Consider the following 22,072-nt stretch of genomic DNA (forward strand, 5'->3'; position numbering starts at 1 on the left):
TAAATCATTTAAGTTATTGCATTTTACATTTTTTAGTTTCTCCAACATGTAACCCCATGCAAATAAAAACAATGGGTTTAATTCTGGACTGCTACCAGGCCGTTTTGACTCTGGAATAAAACAAGGGGAATTGTTCTAATACCATACTTGAATGGTTTTTGCTTTATATGTCAGAGCTGAATCTTGCAGGAAAGTATATGGGCGACTTCAAAATATTATTTAAATGGAACTGCTGGTTAATTTTGACTCCACTATCAATAATTTTATTGGAAGTTTTTATTACTTTAAAATGGTGTAAGAAGCTATTACCCCTGATACATTTTGGTTATCAAAAAATAGCTTTTACATTAAGTAGGATCTTTTGCAAACTTACTCCATAAACTGTATTTGTAATGTGAATGCTCAGACAGTAATAAATATTTTTATCAGAAAAAATTATTAGTGTCCTACCTTACTGTTCACAGCCCCACAAAGGTGAGGGCAAGTGGACCCGAAGGTGAAGGTACCATTTCATGATAAAAATGAAGATAAGCACTTTAATCTTCATGTGAATAAATCTTGAAAACCTTTTGAATCTCATTCAGTTGATAAAGTTTGAAAAATAAATAATTCGACATTTAACTTTAAAACATTTTAAAAGTCTCCAGCATGGGGCCCTGTTTCAGAATGTGGGGGCCATATATAAACATGCCGTTTCATCATCATTTTGCATCTCTTAACACACTCAAGCTTAGTTCTGGGATCAGTTCCAAATTCTTTTGCATTGGATTTTCCTGGTAGAGCTGGATTGTGTCTAACTTGATTTGTTTGGGATTTTTTTGGGTCAAAAAAAAACTGTTTTTTTTGTTGGGTTTTATTTTGATGTTTTTTATTTTTTTTATTTTTTAGGGCATAAACTTTGGAATAGTTTTCCTTTATTCTAGTATATTTTTACTATGTGATTATTAAAAGCACAATTACATGTATAAACACCAATTTAACTTTTAATTTTAATAAAAAATTAAATTAGCTATAAGTTAGTTATATATCTAGGCATACTGTATGGGAATGTTTAACTTAAGGTTTAAGGTTTATGGAGAGCTTAATCATCAATAATTTGAGAAATCACTCAATAATTTCAAGATTCTTTCTCTCTTCATATAATTTTCATATAATTTTGTGACGAGGGAGGTTAAAAATGGTTGATAATTGTGTGGCGTAATTTATGGATGACCGACCCCAGAGATAAAAAATCACTACTCAGTGTTTTTAATGTGCTGTGGTTATATTTTGTGTTAATCCTTTTTTAGATTAATCAAAAATAAAAAATATGAATTTCTATAAATTTTTTTATAATTTTTTTTTGGATTTATATAAAATTTGAGTACTAAGTTGATCTATTTTCAAAGAAATTTTTTAAAAACAAAATTAAGGACCTGTTGAATAGAAAATGAGCTTAAGCATGATCAAAATATTGGACAATTAGACTTAAATTAAACTTGAATTAATCACAAAAGATAACCGCTGCACATGAAAAAAACTGAGTACTGAATACCTTGCGGGGAATTTTTGAATTTTTATCCCTTATATATATATATATATATGTATATATATATATATATATATATATATATATATATATATATATATATATATATATATATATATATATATATATATATATATATATATATATATATATATATATATATATGTATATATATATATATATATATATATATATATATATATATATATATATATATATATATATATTTATATATTTATATATGTATGTATGTATATCAGTCGTGGACAGGAAAGGCATGCAGTTTCACTGACCACACATTTATTTATTGTGACAACTTAACCATGGCTTTTTGGATTTTTAAAAACGCTTCAAAAATGCGCTAAATAAAGTAATAAATAAGGTAATAAAGTGAGAAGCTTTTATACTATAAAAAGATTGTATACTATAAAAGACATTTTATTTAAATTATCGAAAGATATATTTATAAAAAGTGTATTTTTTACGATGAATTTAAACCTTTTTAAAACAATTAATTTTATGAACAGTAATAAAAACAAGTGTTTTAATAAACTTTTTGATGAATCCATAAATTAAATAGTGGAAAACTTAACTAAGTTATTTTATTTTTTTATTTTTGTTTGTTATGCTATGTAAGCTTTCTAATGAAATGTTTTACAAATAAGCTAAACGCTTTTAAATGAAGTTTTAAAACGCTATTAAAAAATTATCATAGAATAATTAATAAAACTTTTATTTATTTAAAAAGTGTTTTTTTTTTAATGATTAATGTAAATTTTTTTTAAAAATTTGTATTCCTAATTTTATAAACAATGACGACAACAAATGCGTTACAGTTAACTTTTTTTAAAAGTACTTTTTGATAATTTAAATATATAGTAGTATAGTAAGTTTTTTATTAAATGATAATTAGGTGTAAGTTTTTTATTATTTAAAAGAGTTTGCCTAATATTTTAAAAACATAAGAAAAAATCGAAGTTTTATAGTTTGTTGCATTGGTTTAAAAAGGTTGTAACTGAAATTTTTTGTTTTAGGAGAATTTAAAAATCATCTTTTACTTTCTTTTTTTTTATCGCAAAGATAAATTGAACCTGTCATTTCGAAAAGGGCACAAGTCCATTTATTTAAACTTTTCAGGATCAACAAAAATAAGTTTTTTAGAGAAAAAGTCTATGGTGCTAAAGAAACTAAATATATCAGTAGATAAAAAAAAAAGCATACATAAATTTTTAGAGTTTTATTTATTATAAAAAACCAACATATAATACATATATCTTTAATTTAAATTTATGGACTTATGCCTTTTTCAAAATGAACACTTTGTTATATATAAAAATCCCAATCAATTATCAAGATAGTAATGATTTATTATTCCATTAAAACAATTATTGTTAGTTAATTATCACTTCCTGGAATTCATTGTTTGTCGAAGTTGTTGGCCATGCAAAAAGCTCTGTATAGAAGTTTTTATACTCTTCTATTGAATATGGAATATATTTTTCTATTTTTTTCAAATCTGATTTTTTTTTTTCATTGATAGGCAATTTTCCAGCCTATGCAGGAGTACTACTTAATGGTAAGATTGGTCTTGTACCCATCCTTTGTAATAGCTGGAAATCATAACTGACTGAGGAATCTATGGATTCACGTGTTATCACTAAACCTGGTGTGGTCTTAGAGAATGTAAAATGTGACACTTTTGAAATATCAAATGTTACTTTTTTGTCCTTGGCTACTCCTCTTCCATAGGAATCTACAGACAACACAACTTTCTTATAATAATTTGGCCACCATTTTTTTACATCAATAATATCTTCAGTTTTAGGCCTTCTAATTTCAAATTTTTCATTTGCCGCAGCTATAAGATTTTCATACTCTGTTGGTGTGTAAATCCGGTCATTTTTTCAAATATGTCGCTTTGCTGTTCCAAACATTCTATTGTTTGGCAAGAATGAGTGACCTCTATTTGGTATGTAATATTGTATCTCATTTATATTGCTACCTAGTTTAGCTACAAGTGATAAAAGTATGCGGATCATGGCATGATTTCTATTTTGGCCTGCACAACCATCAGAAAATAGGTGCAGTTCTTTGGCTTTGCTGACAATTTTTTTTAAAATATAATCCAGTACAACGGTACTTCGTTGGGACCTTTGTTAGCAACTCCTTCGCAATATGAATAAAATACTGATTTACTAGTTTTAAAATCGTATATATGAAAAACTCATACAGCCATAGTTGACGTAGGTAAAATATTTCCTGGACAGGGATATGTGGAAATGGCCAATTTTGCATAAAATCAAATGCAATCCCATACACATTTGGATTATTTTTGCACTTAGTTTCAACTTCCTGTATTTTTTTGTAAAATTTGTTTGCTTGTCTTTTGTGGATCTCAATATTTGCTTGATAGATTCTTTTTGAATTGTCATTAATGTGTGGGTTTTTTAGTTTAATTTTTAACTCTTCACGCAGTCCACAAACATCAACTTGCTTTCTACCAAAGGATAAACTAAAATTTTCTTGGAAATATTTAAGGTAAAACTTATATTTAACAGGATGATCTGGATATTTTTGTTTGTATAATGTGTGCATAATTTTCACATTGAGTTTTTCATCCAAATAATAAATGATGCATCTTTACTATAGTAGTGCACATATTTAATAGGAAATGATTCGATATGCTCACTTACTTTTGTTAATGTATCAACTGGTAATGCTTTGCATCGTGATCCATGGGATTTACCTCTGTGATCTATAGGCTGCTCTTTTTTTTTTAAGCAAATGCATAAACTTGTTTCATAGAAATTCCATGCATACTGCAAAAAGCTTTCTTGCATACTTTTTTTCTCACACCTTCAATGTTAGTGTGATAAATAAAGGAAAATTCTTTTTTCTTAGGTTTTTCAGATCTAAACCGTCTTCTCTCTATTTCTTTCTTTTCAATCAATGACTGCATGTATGTGTCTTGGCCATTTTTACTATCAAATTTATTAACAAACTGAATTGTACTTTTCATAACATTTTCAGATACAAGCTCTCTACATTTTGAACTACATCTGTAAATAAAGAAAATTATTGAGGTAATATTACAATAATTAAATATCAATTGTTTTACCTCCAATCATTGGTGGTAAAACATGAGTAAATAAACAAAAGTTTGAGAATGAATACAGTATTTATTATATATTATAGAACAAAAAACTAACCCGCAATAAGCACCCATCTCTCTTGGTGCCACATCATTTCCTTTGTGGTTTTTATAAGCTTCTCCTGCAATTTTGACTTTTTTTATTTTTTCATGTTTGTAATTTTCACTATTCCTTATACCAGACACCATTTTTGTAACAAATAAAGTGAGATTATGTCACTTCATTGCGCTTCGTTTCACTTGAAAAAGTCTAGAATTTGTGCCATTTTCGATCAGACTTTAACTTTCATTTTCATTTAAAGTTGACTTGTGGTATATGAAAATGTGTCTTCAAAGTAAATATGTAAAAACTTTATTTAAAAAAATGGCATTAAAAGTGAAATTTAAAGTAAAAAAAAAAGTGAAATGGCAATAAAAGTGAAAAAAAAAAGTGTGACTTTTGCCCTTTTCGAAATGACGGGTTCAATTCGTTTATGCAATGATTCAACTAATTTCATGCACATCACACGAGGTACCTTTAGCCAGTACTCATTTAAAAGTTGCTTCAAATGCTGAGTTGATTGAATTTCATGGCATGTCAGTTGATTGTCAATCCAAGATCAAATATTTTCAATTGGGTTGAGATCTGGTGATCTAGGGCACCAGAGCATCACATTGAACTTTTTTTTCAAAAAATATTCTTTGATTGAGTGAGCTGTGTGAGCTGAAGCCCCATCTTGTTGAAAGATGAATTGCTTGCTTCTGCCATACTAGTGTCTGATTGATGAAACTAAACACGTTTCCAATGTGTTCTTGTAGGTGTATTGATTAATTCGGCCTTCGTACAGCTCACAGAGGCCTATACCTTCGTGAGAAAAACATCCCCAGATGCCAACCAAACTTCCATCGCCTTGTCGACGATGTTGCAAAAGCCTGTCTGAATGTTTCTCAGTTGCAAATTTTTTAACAGATTCTTCCCTTGCGGTTTATGACTTGAAAATTAGCTTCATCACTTCAAATAACTTTTGCCCACTGTTTTACAGACCAGTTCAGCCTTTCATTGGACCACACTCGTCGTTTATGTTTATCCGTGATTGTAAGAATAGGTTTTCTAACAGCTATGTACGTTCCAATACCTTTGTCCAACAATGTTCGTCTCGCGAGCTCTCTGCTAACTTTTGGATTATTTTTTGACTCATTGAAGATTTGTGCTAGCTTTTTGTAGCTGAGTTTGGGGTTTTCTTTGCTCATTCTTAATATACCAGTTTTGTCACCGTTGCTGAGTTTGGATGGTCTCCCAGTACGCGGCATGTCAGAGACGTCCTTTGTAAGCTCCTAGGTTTTGATAGTTTTTTGAACACAATATTCAGAAATGTGAAGTATTTTGCCTATTTGAACGTTTGTGTGATTTTTTGTCCTTGCCATACCAATAACTTGCCACTTGATCTCACAAAAAACTAATTTTTGACCCATTTGCATGCAATTGAAATTAATTTGAAATTTACAATATTTCAAGTTGATTTTTAATGAATTAAAAGCTGCCTGATGATATTGTGATGAATTTTTTGATTGTAAACTACTCATTTTAACTTTATTTAAAAATAAAAAATATTTTTGCACCGGATTTATCAATTAATTAGCAAATAATTGATCCTAAATAAAAATGTTTAAACTTTTGTGACACCTCTTAATTTGTATCACCTACCTTTTAATGAAATTTCTGAGTTAACAGTGATGAGTCGAAACCTACTTTTTTTTATTTTAATTAACAAATAATCTATTTACCAAATTGGAAATAAAAACTATTTTGATATTTTCGCTAGATTTTTATTCAAGAAAAACCGAAGATTAGATCTTAAATTTTTGTAATCATTAAAACTTTCGTGAACAGCTGTGGAAAAATACCATTTTTGAAACAATTATTTATCATCCTACATAGAGGTTTGGAGATCATGTGAGATACCATATTAAGAAAAAATGTTGGTAGACTATTACGACTAAGGTTTTTATTATTTTTAGGAGTCCTTTTTATGAGATTCGACACATTTATTTGACACATCTTCACACCGTGCATAGAAGACTTGCAACATCCTCAGAAATTTTTTTTTTGATTATCATTAGAAAACATTTCCTCATTCAAAAAATGTAAACAACTTTTTTTAGTCGGGGTCTAGGGAGAAATCACATGTTTTAGGGGAGTGCCCAGGAATTTTGTTGTTCAAAATAGGTAACTAAGAGGCATGGGGCATACTCAAATTTCTAGTATGTTAATACTGATGTGGAATGAGGATGACTTGCAAAAAATTAGGGTTATTGGAGCTAAACCAACCCCACCCTGACCCCTAACTGCCCCCTTCCTAGAACTATGTCTCCTTTAATCGTAAAAAAATTTTTTGTTCTATTATAAATTTGATCAAAATTCATTGACAGATTTCAAACTTCATCAAAAAATCTCTTTTCGTTTAAGATTAATAACCATGCAAAGCTTAAAATTACCCCCTGAAATAACTTTAAATAATCTCAACTTTTAAACAAAAAAAAATTTTTTGATGTTATTTGAAATCTGTCAATTAATTTTGATCTAATATAAAACAAGCAAAAAATTGAAAAGTGTTTTTAGGAACCATATCCTAGGGAGGATTCGGGGAATCGTTTCAAAGACCACAAAATCATGCCCATGCCCCTGTATTTATATTTTCAGAAATGTTTGTGATATTTTTATCAATTTTTTTTTAAAGTTTTTAAAAATGTTTGTTTAACATTGAAATTTACAGATGAATGAGTAATTTTCATTACTTTCTATTTACATTTTTATTGAAATAAAAACAAAGCAAAGCAACCTTTAATTATTAACAATTACTAAAAGCTAGCAGTTGCTAATTGTTAACAGTTGCATAATAACTCTTTGCACGCGTTGATATACGAACTGAAAGCATGTTTATAGCCATTATATTGATATTAGATTGATATGACCAATAATATATCATGCCAATATTATCAATCCATATCAGAAATTTTTATTTAAAGCATTCATTTAAAATGCCTAAACATGCAAAAGAACATAGTGATTTTGTTAAAAAATTTTGCATTTGCTGCTTCAGGAAAGGCAAGGATTTAAGACCAAAAAATAATTCTGAAACAACTTATTTAAATTTAAATAAAAAGAAAAATGACTACTCAAACCTTATCAAAACTATATTCTGGAAAGGTTATTCAGCGAATAACCCTGACCTTCCTGTCATGCTTTGCTCAAAATGTAGAAAAAGGCTTGCAGGGACTGATCTTTACTTCACTATGCGACCACGTTATGAAGGTAATTATAAATATATTGATATTTAATTTACTTCAGTTAAAATTTAGTTTTGCTATTTTAGTTATTATAGTTGCTACATCTTATTATTATAGTTTTACATCTGCTATAAAATTTAGACCTGAATACCAGAGTTATTAGAGGGAGAAAATGTGAACGTTTTATTTGTGAAAATGGGCGCAAATCAAAAATGGAAAAAATATTGGCCCCTATGGTTGAATGTGTGTCAGGAAAACTTGTTTATCAAGGTGCTGTTTCAAATAAACCTGCAGAAAGACTAATTTTTCAAGATTGCTATGCCCAAGTTGGACAAGGAATTCCCCATCCCTGTACGAAATTAGAAAGACAAAAGAATTTGACTGCCATTGTAAAATCAACATCCCCAACAACGCAAGGAAAAGTTCTGTCCAGCTCTATCAAAGATTTCAGCACAAATGACTCAGGGAACACCTTAACTTTGAAAACTTTTCGTCCAAAGCAACTCACTGTCTCTTTTGGAAAGACTGAGGTTAAGAAACCTTTCTTTTTTTTAGATAAATTGAACAAACTTCAATTAAAATTACATTTCAGGTAAGTTTTTGTTGCTTAAAAAAGATACTCCTTTTGTGTATTGTAATGACATTGAAGAGCTTCTAGCAATGGTACTTCATCACAGAAGTCAAGGAACAAATGATGGTGATATTAAATTAGGTGTAGATGAAGGGCAGGGGTTCCTTAAAGTTACACTGTCAATAACCTTAAAACTGGAGTTAAAAAATAATAAAACTCCAGAGAAACTGAGCAAATGTGACGGATATGCGTGCAAAGATTTTAAAGATTCAAGTGTCCACAAAACTATTATATTGGCCATTTTGCCTTCATTAATTGTAAAATGCCATAATATGTGGTTAATTTTGGATAAGTTAAACATTTCATCCTTAGATTACACAGCATCTGAAGATCTAAAGGTTTCGCTTCAAATGGTAGGAAAACAAATTGCAACATCAAAGCACCCTTGTCCCTATTGCATGACGTCATCCGACTTTCAAAAAGCTGATCATTGTACTCTAGAGTCTGTGTAGATTGTACAACCAATGGATGGCTGATGGTGCAAATTTAAAATAAGCAAAAAAGTACACAAATGTTGTTAATCCCCCTATATTAACAGGCAACAAAAACAAAAAAATATTAGAACTTGTAAATATTCCTAGTCTACATATACTGCTAGGTGTTGTAGACAAAATTTTAAAAAAGGTTGAAAAAAATTTATTTGAAAACAAGGAGTGTGGTTTACAGTTTGTTAACCAGTATCTGTCTAAGATAAACATCTGCAAAGTGTCCTACCAAGGTCAGCATCGTTTGGAAGGCAATGCTTGTAATAAATTGCTTAAAAACATAAACAGCTTTGAACTGTTTTTTCAAGAGTCTAGTCTTGGAGTTTCTGCTGCCAAATATATTAAGGTACTTATTGGTTTTGAAAAAATAATCCATGGTTGTTTTGGAAAATCATTAAGCTCCACATATGTTAAAAATTTAGAGGAGTTTTCTACGAGCTATAGAAATCTAAGAGCTACAATTCTTTTGAAGGTACACATAGTTGAGCAACATGTTATCGAATTTACCAACATGAAAGGTGGAGTCTTCGGTATGATAAATAACTTTTAAATTTGATAAAAAATAATTTATAGTCTTAGTAATTAAATACTCTATTTCAACAGTTGAATCGTAAAATTTGCATTATTTACGACGAATATTTATTAAATGAACTTGCATTTCTTTTGTAGTTCTATTATTCTATAGGCTTATGTTACTATACTGAACAAGCTCTCAAATCCGTTCATCAGGATTTCAATCAGTTTTGGCAAATGAGAAAAGTTGAAGAGCATAACCTAAACTATATAGAGGCGCTAAAAAAGTGCTTGTAGTTGTTGCTTACAACTACAAGCACTTTTAAAGTTTCTATTTGCAGAAATGTAGTTTGTAAAAAGTAAAATATTAAACTTCCTTTGAACAAACGTTTAGTATGACTTTGAAATGTAAAATATCAATCATAATCTAACCATAAAGACCAGAATTTTTTTTTTTTTTACCGATATAAATAATTGTAGCAAACCCTTCTCGACCCCTAATAGCCCTCCCCAGGGTTCCTAAAAACACTTTTCAATTTTTTGCTTGATTTATATTAAACTAGATCAAAATTCATCGACAGATTTCAAGTTACATCAAAAAAAAAATTTCGTTTAAAAGTTGAGACCATTTAAAGTTATTTCAGGGGGTAATTTTAAGCTTTTCATGGTTATAAATCTTAAACGAAAAGAGATTTTTTGATGAAATTTGAATTCTGTTGATGAACTTTGATCTTATTTATAATGAAACAAAAAAATAATTTTACAAATAAAGGAGACATAGTTCTAGGAAGGGGGCAGTTAGGGGTCGGGGCAGGGTTGGTTGAGCTCCAATTACCTTAACTTTTTGCAAATCATCCTCATTTGACACCAATATCAGCATACTAGAAATTTGAGTATGCCCCATGCCTCTTAATTACGTATCTCGAACAACTAAATTACTGGGCACTCCCCTAAAATATGTGATTTCTCCCCAGGCCCCCACTAAAAAAAGTTGTCGTTTACATTTTTTGAATGAGGAAATGTTTTCTAATTATAATCAAAAAAAATTTTCTGGGGATGTGTTGCAAGGTCTTAGAGTATGTTCCTATGCACCATGTTCAGTCACAAGATCAATGAAAAAAGAATTAGTACTTTAAGAAAGTTGCTTAAAACACATTTAGAAGGAACAATAGAAAATCAGATAGTTTGTCTTGAATAGTATCAAAATAGTTATTAAATCCAACACTGGTATGATCTGAGATAATATTTTCATTGGTTTTGAGACTAACAGACTTAGTATTAGCAGAAGGTTTGATGTTAATGATTTCCTTTATTCCTTTCCGAGTATTCTTTACATTATTGATGATGTTATTAAAAAAAGATGCATAGTATAATTTTTTTATTATATCTGAACAAAATGCTAACCTTATTTCTGTATAAACTTAGTAAACAGACGTCTGTTTTTTGGTTAATTGTTTTGACGATATTGTTAGTATTGGTTAGGATTGGAAATTTCAGCAGTACAATGAGAGGAAAACTATGGAGATGGGCGAGGCTTGACTTGGAATTGTCAAGAGGGAATAAAAGATTCCATGCCAGCCTGAATCTGAGAAGTTACATATGAAGCACATTTGTCAGCGGACAATCAAAAAATTGCTTACTGCATCACGCTTCTTTTAGAGCTCATTGAACCCTTCCCCCTCTTGTCACAAAGTGTTGAAAAATCCATACACACACCCTCCTTCTGCAGCATGATGTGATTTATGAACAGTTCCTAAGACTATTCTTTCCTGTGGATATTTTTAAATTTTTTTTATATTTTATACTTTGCTAAATAAAAATTTATAATTTAAAAGAAATTATAGACTACCAAAGTCTTATGAAAATGAAGATTAAAATGAACAAAAAAATCAGTTTTTGCAGACTTTTTAAGCATTAGATAACCTATCTGCTTACCGTATATATGTTATTCTTTTTTAGGTCTCAACCAGTTAATATATAATAATGAAATAACCATTGGAACGTATGGATTTCGTTCTAATTGTAAGTTTGAAAATGCCTTGACTCCATTTAGTTAGCAATCCTATAATATTTGTCTTAATTTGTCCAATATTTTTAGAACATATATTTTGAAAAATATTTTATAATGATCTTCTAATATCAGTAGCAACAACATAGTGTGGTATCCATAAAGTACATAGGCATTAAAACTACTAGTTTTGGACCTTCCCTCCACCCTTGTACGCGCCTAAATGCTTTAAATGAAGTCCCTCCCTTCCCTTCCCCCCCCCCCTATTTATTACAAAATCAACCCCCATCCCTCACCTTCCCAAACACATAAATTTTTTTAAACAAAAAAACTCAAGTTAATTCGTTATTTCTCTGTTACATAACGTAATGTTGATTTTTTAAACTAGTAAAATTCAATGCTTTTGTTTAAAAAAAGAAACAAAGTTTTAGGAGATAAAGTCAAACCGCGCACGTACTCTATATTTTTTTTTCCTTACTTTTGCAATGCCCCATGGGTAATATTATTAGATGAATGATATCGTCTGCAAGCTTCCCGATCCAATGCATGGTGGCACAACTCGTTTCAGACATTTGATTTTCGATTTTGATTTTTCAGTTTTTGCAAACATTTCTTAAAATTTCTGATGAAAAAACTTGTTCACTAAACTTTAAATGTGAATCTCTTGGCAGAAATTTGAAGAACTATGTTTTTAATGATGCTTTATTGCCAACTTTTTATTGATTTTGTAAAAAAATGTATATAAGATCAAAGTGCCCCATAGTGCCGATCAAGGTGTCCCATTTATGGGGTACCTTGATCCTTTGTAGGTGATAGTATAAAGTTGAGTTCTACCTTACGAAATATTATTTAATTAGCTTGTTGATTTGAATAAAGAAAAAAATATTCTTTTAAAAGTATTGAAAATAGTATTGTTGTCTGCAAGGGTTTTCAAGTAATCAACCATAAACCATAAAAAGGATCAAGGTATCCCCATCTCCCCTATTTTTGAAGCATGATATTTAGACAGGCCGAAATGTTTACATAATTTATCATTTTTAGTTATAAAGTAGCCAATAAACAATAATCAGGTAATATATTTGAAAAATATCTTTTTATATGAATAGCGTCAACATACTAAAAAAATAACTTAAAGAGGGTCACTATTGAGTTCTGCCTAAATCTTACAAAAAATTGCTTTTGCGTAAACTTGAAAATGAAAAACAGGTTTTTTAAAAAAATTGCTTTTTGTTGTTCATTATTATATTTTTGTTTTACTGGTCTTACACAACCTAGTTGATAGTTGATTACATGAGGGTAGGGTTGGTTATCAGTTTAATCTTTATTTTTTTTTAGCCTCGAAGGTCGGTTTGTCGAAGAGGAACTACAACAAATCCTTGATGAAATTAAAACGCATAGAAGTTTCCAATATTAATAACTGTTGTTCAATACTGGAGTATTTATGTGCGCACAATACTTGTACCCAAAAAACAGTCTTGTAGAGGATGTCACAATCACTCATGTATTGAGTTGCGCAAGATAGTGTTGCATGACAGACAAATATTGTATCAATATGTCTAGGCCAATTAATATCATTTTTGTGGTAAAAAAAAATTACACATTTAGAATTTTTCTTTATATTTTAAGACACGTAAATTTTTAATATTTGTTATTAACTTATGAATGAGAGACTGTCGTTTTATAGATATTCGATCTCATGAGAGCAGACTGTTGTTTTTAATAGATGTTTGATTTTATTCCATAAGTGTTTGCCAATGTCTCAGATATTTGATCTCACTCCTAAATGTTTACTATCGTCTTAGATAATTAATCTTATGAAATTTTTATGAGACGATAAATAAAGGCTCCATAAATATTTCAAGTATTTCATCTCTTAAATGTTTGCTATCGTCTCTTAAATGTTTGCTATCGTCTCTTAAAATATCAATATTCTTTAATTTAGATCAAATTGGAATAGAAGCCTGGGAATTAAATACACTTTTCAAAGTGATTGTTTTTACAAAATATTTTAAGTTTCGTTAAAAACGTTTTCAAAAAAATTATAATTTTTAATTCTTTTCTCAAAAAAGCAGTTAATGGTGGTTTTTTCTATTCTAATAGATAATTGATTTTTTAGTATAAAAATTTATTTCTGTTAAAAAGAATTTAATTAATGTTTTTGGTTGTTTTAGAAAAATTTCATAAATGCATTGGTTTACTTTATTGAAAAGGAATTTTTTTTTAAGAGTTATTTAACTGATTTTATTCATGAAAATAAATTTTTTTTTAATCTAATTCATTGACTGCATATCGATTGTCTTTTTATCGATATCTTTTTTTTGATTGATTTGATTGCCAATATCTTTTTGTTTTATTTTTTAAATTAATGTAAAAGTTGTGATCGTGCGATTCGCAGTCAAGTTTTGTTGTTTTGTACTTTTTTAAGCTAAGTTCATTTTTATTAAAAACTTTTACAAATCTTTCATCTTAGCCTTCAAGTTTAAAATAATAAATTTTTAAATTAAAACGTGAATCTAAAGCAGTTCGGTATATTTTGGATATGTATACTGTATATATTCATTCTTCTTAAATATAGACTGAAAACCTTTGTCTGCGAAAGTGAGATCAGTTAGAGGCTGATCATATAAAAAAAAACATCCCGCTTATCCGAGATGTTTGGATAGGCGGGATGGATTTTAGCTTGTGTTCATATAGAAAAAAAACACCTCGCTTAACCGAGACGTTTTTAAGGTCACGTGATATGTGTTTACAAATAATCATTCGTAAATTATAAAAATATCCAGGGATTATCCTTTTCCGGATATTTTTTGAACTTTAAGTTTTTCCAGATATCCAAAACATTTTCTATACATACAAGTTTAGGTATAAACTTTTGTAACATGTTGTTTTTTAAGCCTTTTCACTCGTCACTCATTAAAAAATTAAAAAAAAGTTTAATATAATTAGTAACGACTTAGCTAAAAGCAAAAGTTAAGGAAAATATATTCCGGATATTTTACCTAAAAAAAATTTCCGGATTTTTAAAACCTGGACGATCTATCGATATCGTTAAAAATAAAAGTTTAATAAAAGCTATTTTGATTTACAAGAAATCATTTAATAAATTTTTATTTTCACTTTATGTATATTAAAAGCTTAATATACATAAAGCGAAAATAATTTTACGGAATAAATACCATAATTAATTTAATTAAACTTTACGGAATAAATACCATAATAAATTTAATTAAACTAGTGAAAAAAAAACTTCCGCCTGAAAAAAGACTAATAAAAGTATGACCATGTATGTTTGTATGAGCTAAAGTTTTACTTACACGATCAAAGACTTAAATTTAAAAATTAGGCATATGCTGTTTAAAATTTTGAAACTAAACTGTCTTACTAAGTATATTATTATAGGGATATTTATTTTCTGAAACTAGTATATTTTGGCCTAATACATTATTTCATTTATAATTCCAAATTTATGGACCAACGAAACTTAGAATCTATGGATTCTTATATATTAGAAGAATAAATATGAACATGCAAAACCATTATTGAAAGACATGCAAATGATGAATATATATGAAATCATTATTTACCAACACCTAATTTAATCTATAAATATAATAACAGCTTGATCAAAAAACTTTAATCATAAATTTACAAAAAATGTGAACAAAAGGTATTCTTTAAAAATAAACCAATGGAGTACGTATAAATTGCCAGGAATTAATAGCAAGTATTCTGAATATGGAATAGCAAAGTGAGGATCAAAACTATTGCACACTTTTCAAAAAGTGTGCAATACAGTAAAATTGTTAAACTCCTTTAAACTTCTAATGAAAAATTAATTTTTTTAAACTAGATGAATAATTGCTTATTTTTTTCTAAATGAAAATCGAATTCCATTAATCTTAGTCTCTTATTTTTTTATATTTAAAAGTACTTGTCAGTATATTTGAATAATTATCGCTAAAACTATCTTGATACTTTTTTCTTGAATAGAAATGTTTCTGAAAGATTTTATCTTTTTATTAAAATTGTACATAATATTTTTAGCAATCTTATTTTATGTTTAACTTGTAAAGCCTACTTAGAGTCTCTATGAAATGGTTGGGGTGACTTTTCGTATCTCTTTTAAGCTTTTGGCTGTTTTTTATAAATCCACTTTTTTATGTCAAAGTTTCTTTGTAATTATATTTTCCCATTATATGAACAGCAAATATATGTAATAAAAAAATTTATATGCTTAAAAATATAATTATAGTTATGGTAATATAATTATAATGATAATATAAATACTTTCTCACCTAAAATAAACCAGTAGCATAAAATCGAAATGCAATTGACAGTTGTTGTACTAGTGAAATGTATTTATATATATATATATATATATATATATATATATATATATATATATATATATATATATATATATATATATATATATATATATATATATAATTATATAATATAAAAATAATGATTCATTTGTAGTTCACTCGTGAAATGAGTGAACTGACAAACATATTTTCAAAAATGTTTTAAAAAATAGAAAATTCTTTATAATTTTTCACCTCATATTTACAAAATGATAATGGTAACAGGAATAGTGTCGAAAAAATAACTTTGGAATATTATCAAATATATTAATAAAGCCTAATATCGCAATAGTGTTGCAAACGAATTTAATTTCATTTGTAATTCACTCGTAAAATGAGTAAACTGACAAACATATTTTCAAAAATGTTATAAAAATAGAAAATTCTTTATAATTTTTCAGCTCATATTTACAAAATGATAATGGTAACAGGAATAGTGTCGAAAAATTAACTTTGGAATATTATCAAATATATTAATAAAGCCTAATGTCGCAATAGTGTTGCAAACGAATTTAATGAATAGTGTCAAAAACAAAGAAGAAGAAGGAATAGTGTTTTTAATAGTAAAGACAGGCGCGGATGCAGCATTTTTTGATGTTTGAGATACCTAAATTTCAGACATTGAGCAAACTCTAAAAATTTGTATGTTTATACTTATATCAAATAAGGATGCTTTGCAAAAAATTGCAATGATTGGAGTCTGGGAAAAAAATTTGAGAGCAACAAGTTGATAAAATAATTTCTATACTATTCTTAACTAAATCTATATTCATCGATGAATTTTAAAATTCACACAAAAATATTCTAGTGTTCAAAAATTATGATCATAAAAAGTTTGAACCCCCCTCAATTTGATGGGGCTGCAAACTTTATAAGGCCATAATTGTTGAACGCTAAGAGGTTATTGTGCGAGTTTTAAAATTTATCGATGAGTATAAACTAGACTGAGAATAGTAAAAAAAGTATTTTATCAACTTGTTGCACTCACGTTTTGGGTAGGTGTAGCTAAAATTTTAGGGCTTTTTTGTTCCCATGCTCCAATCATTGCAATTTGCGCCTAAAAGGGAATAGTGTCGCATTGCTATCACGCTTTGTATATATATATTTGTAAAGTTTATTTTATTGTATCACGGCTAACATTGTAAACTAAAAAAAAAAAAAAAGTAGTAGGGATTGTGTTGCAAATATTAAAAACGGAACAGTGTCGCAAATAGTAAAATCGGAATAGTGTCGCAAATAGTCAATATATGAATAAACGTGAATATATATATATATATATATATATATATATATATATATATATATATATATATATATATATATATATATATATATATATATATATATGTTCGAACTGTATCTTATAATCATATTGTGAAAATTATTACAATCAAAAGTATAGAAATATTATGGAGTCTATTAACAAAACCTTACAGAAAAATTGAAGTACAAAACAATAACATTTCAAAAGCATGCTGAAAATATTTTATTTGACGTTGCAGCATGCAAGTGCTTTAATTTTATTAAATGCATTTGTGAAAAACTAAAAATGTTCCAAAGAAAGAGAACATGATTTTCTCAGCAATCAGAGATTTATGCAGATTATGTTTATGGATGGTCTCAATATTAAAACTACTTCGAAGCTGCTGAGCAAAAAAGGTAGAAAAACAGGGTAAAAGTCCCTTACTGTCTAACCCATTGACACGGTGTTGTAGTATTACAAGCATTGAAGCTCAAGCAATACTATTAAGAGGCTATAAGAATTCAATTTTTCATTCTCCATCTCCACAATCTGACTCTGATAACACTCTTATTTGGACTTACTTACTCAGACTCATATGCTGGTTATTTAGACTCAGCTAAAGATTGCAAACAAAAACAGAATAGAAAAGAAAAAACTGAACAAATAAGATCACCATTACTAAATTTATCACAAGCCTGCGGAAGAGAAGGTGTTTCAAGCAGAGGTGTTGCATTTATAGCATGTGCAGTGCTTGAAGATATGAACATCAATTTAATCAATTTAAAGTAATTGATAAAAATAAGGTTCATAGAGAATGAAACAAAAAAAAGGAACGAGTTAAGATGCAACATTTAGACATGCAACATAAAATTATTCAAATATTATTTAAATATTATTAAATATTATTTATTCAAATGTTATTGATACTAAAAAACAGAATAACATACAAAAAACTACCAAAGAAGAACAGGCATTTATAGTACAGAAACCAAGTTTAAAGCATTTTAGGCATGTTGTGACTGCATCAGGACTTGGTATTTAATACAGCATTAAAATAAGTATGAACAAATTTTAAACTTCAAACAAAATTAATACATTCAAATTAGTTGTCATAGGTTGTAACGGAATAGTTTTAGGGTAATGCAGAGCATAATGAGACAGTGGGGCAAAATTAGACAGATTGCATTTATCATGATGTTTTGAAGATTTTTAAAAGTTGTGTTCTTAAATCATTCAGTGTGAGGGAAATAATGACGAGTTACTTTGAAATAAAAAATTAAAAAATTTTAAATAAAAGAAGAATTAAGAGAGTGATAATAATTTCATACCTCGTTAAAATTATTATTTTTTATTTATTGTAAATATTTACAATATATACTTATATAATATACTTATATTTTGTATATTTACCTAATAAGTTTAAAATTTATCTAAACGGTTTAATTACAGCATTTATTTTTGTTTGTTGTTTGTTTTTTTGTTTTTAATTTAGGTGCCCCAAGAAGACCTAACGGTCTCGTCACAGAGCACCTAAGAAGTGCATATAACCAGGAAGTTCATGCCTCCTTCCTTACCGTAACGCGAAAATATGTCCAGAGCTCGTTTTGAGTCTGGAACCTTGTTTTAAACAGTCAAGTAGTTTGTTGTGTTTATTAGTGTTAAATGTATAGTTTTTTTTTATTTTAAGTTTTAATATCAAATTATAGGTTATTGCAGTAAACTATAAACAAAATTTACTGTATAATAATTATATCCATAATAATAACTGATCTTTTCATAGAGTTTATAAAACAAATTGCGAAGCACACAAGAGTTACAGAAAAAGAAACCACACAAGAGCAACTGGATGAAAGATTCTTTTGATTTTAGATGGGAACAAAACTCATACAATGAACATTACTTTTATGGATTTTGTTAAAAAAATGGAAAAGTATTTGCAAGATTACTACCTCATACCTCATATAAGTTGCAGTCATATGTGATATATATGACTGGTAGCAGTGTATTTGATTTATATAGCGTCAATAGAGTTGTAGAATATATTTTGTTATAAAAAAAATTTATCTTCCTAATCCTTTTTTAAAATCTAGTTTATTTAGCTTAGATTAATTTTTTACAACAATCTGTTTCATTTTGCTCCACAATGTGGGGCAAAAAAAAACAGTGTAAATGTTGTCAATATATGATCTCTAGAAACCTAACCGTTACAGTTTTACAACTTACATTTTTTTAGATTATAGTAGAACATTCAAAAAGACTTCTTAAAACTTGTTTTATGAGGAGTATTAGATTAACACGTGCTTAAGTGTCTTATTTTACCTCTTATTACCCTGCTCATTACTCTAAATACCGGATTTCTCAACGGTGTTATTGCTTTAATCGAATTAGAACTAAAACGATCCATTGATTTATTTATGAAATACATGCAAATAAACTGCCTCTACAGCATTTAAGTTAAAAACTCATCGGATCTACGTCAAGAACTAGCTTTTGTTTAAGAAAAAAATTTTGTTTCTCTTCCAATTGGTCCAGATGGTCTGGACCAATTGGAAGAGAAACAAAATTTTGTGATACCTTGCCAACAGTTAATTGCCTTCCTGTTGGAAGGCAATTAACTGTTGGCAAGGTATCACAATGTATCAAAATGTTGGATGTCATATTGCCAGAAATTGATCACAAGGTATCAAAATGTTGGATGTCATATTGCCAGAAATTGACAAAAAATTTCCTATTTTTAACCAAATATATTTAATTGACATGTGCACGACTAACCAAAATCCTGGAAAACTTAACCATGCCAAAAAGTGGGTGAACACTGCAAACCCAATATTGCTGGGTGTATGTTGAATGTATGGTGAATGTTGTTTGTATTGTGGATGTATGGTGGGTGTATAGTAAGTGGAAGTATGTTAGATGTATGGTGGTTGACCACTGCAAACAGTGTTGCGGTATGTTGGATATAGCAAACCATCATTGAGTTCGTTATCAAAGTTTACTGCCAAATGTGGTTCCATATAGACATTTACAACATTGATGGCTAACCATTAATTTATCCAGGTATTTCAGTAGTGACAAAAAAAAAATGCATCGATCCAGTGATAAAAAGGATTGCTTTTTTTGCCCATCCGGAACGCTTGCTTTTTGCTATGATATTGGATACTCGACCACATCTGAGAAAATTGGCATTACATTAAAAGATCTGCATAAATTACATTAAAAGACATAAATTACATTAAAAGACATAAATTACATTAAATAATAAAAGATCTATGAAAATAAACATAGTTCACAAGTTCTCCAGAAATTTTGATGCAAAAGATGACGTAGATCTTTTTTTTGTGGGAAAAAATGTGAACTCAATGAACCTCCAATTACCTCTCACACCTCAGATCAAAATCTAATATAAAAATGTTAACAAATATTTATGCTCCAAATATGTAGTATTTTCCATGCCATACTCAAGGAGAAGAGTGACCCATTAAACTCGCAATCGAGGTTTCAGATCAAGCTTGCGGTTCGGTTAGTAAAGATAGCTTCATTCGGGCAAGATTTTAACTCAAAAAATAATGTCTGTATTCAGCATAAAAAGGCTGTTTCAAAAAGAGTCAAACGAATTAGATAATTGAATTTTGTTTTAGCTGAAATTTAAACATAGAGGACTACAAGCTTGTTTGGTAAAAACTCACAAAACAGTGCTTTTTTGTAAAAACCCAACCTTCTTATAGCAACTGAAGAAACTAATATATTTTCTTAAAGTTTGTAAACAATTCAAACTGATTCGTTGTTTAATATTTAAACTCTGTCACAAATTTAGTATATGCATAGAGTTTCTTATTTTTGTTCTGTAAAAATTTTAAGAAAATGTGTTTGTTTAAAAAAAAAAAAAAAAAAAACACATTTTGTTTATAATAAAATGAGAGCTATGTAAATTGACATTGTGAGTCAGTTTGCTTTTATTTTGTTACAAAGGTCTTGTTACAAGTCTTTGCGTGACAAGTGACCAACAACCGCATAATGTAAACAACTCCCTGATGCCATACTCCTTGTGTTTTCAATATTCTTTCATCTTGTTCCATCAGTAAATTTTCTGCAGTTATTGTTAATATTGATTTTGTTAATAAAAATGTTACTTTTTCTAAGGACGATCAGTTCACTGTTACATATGACTGCTACATTTTTATAAACTCTAATATATTATATGAAATAATAACTACCACACACTAAAAATTAAAGGTAGAAATTTTTAGTTAAGGTAGGATATGTGATATACCCTTAGTAAGGTATAATTTTCTACCTTATAAGGTAGAAAATTATACCTTTAAGTTAGAAAATTGTATGAAAAATAATTGTTTTTAATATAATTTTCTACCTTAAAAGGTAGAAAATTATACCTTACTAAGGGTATATCACATATCCTACCCTAAGGGTATATCACATATCCTACCCTAATAGATATACTAAGGGTATATCACATATCCTACCCTAAGGTAGAAATTTCTACCTTAGGGTAGGATATGTGATATACCCTTTTTTTTTTAGTGTGCATTAGCCATTTTATTAAATCTTCTGCAAATGTACTTTTATTCATGATACTAAAGAAAAAAAAAGATTAATCACACAATCTACTTGTTTCATGTGCATCTTGTTACTGGAATTATAAAGAAATAATAAGGTCCAGATACTTTTGATGTGATCTTACGAGCGATATTAGCTTTTCGAGAAATAGTTAAATAAGCTAGTATAACAAAGCTTTGTGATTTAATGAATATGTCTGAAACTATGTACAAGTCTTCTTTTAATTCATTAAGCAAAGAAATTGCTAACTCTTACAATTACATAGCTAAAGCATACAAGAATGTTACAGCTAAAAAAGTACGTA

At 28.5% G+C, this 22,072-nt stretch overlaps 1 protein-coding gene across 1 annotated transcript in view; it reads left to right on the forward strand.

Moving 5' to 3' along the window:
- Positions 1 to 13,190, forward strand: part of LOC100214917 (DNA-directed RNA polymerase II subunit RPB4) — a 42,054-nt gene extending 28,864 nt beyond the window's left edge. Inside the window, exon 4 of the mRNA XM_065800550.1 lies at positions 12,919 to 13,190. Coding sequence (XP_065656622.1) covers positions 12,919 to 12,997 — 79 coding nt within the window. The 3' untranslated portion in view covers positions 12,998 to 13,190. The remainder of the gene's footprint in view (positions 1 to 12,918) is intronic.
- The last annotated feature ends 8,882 nt before the right edge of the window (positions 13,191 to 22,072 follow it).

Source organism: Hydra vulgaris, chromosome 06, assembly GCF_038396675.1.
Source record: "Hydra vulgaris chromosome 06, alternate assembly HydraT2T_AEP".
NCBI classification, from domain to species: Eukaryota; Metazoa; Cnidaria; class Hydrozoa; order Anthoathecata; family Hydridae; genus Hydra; species Hydra vulgaris.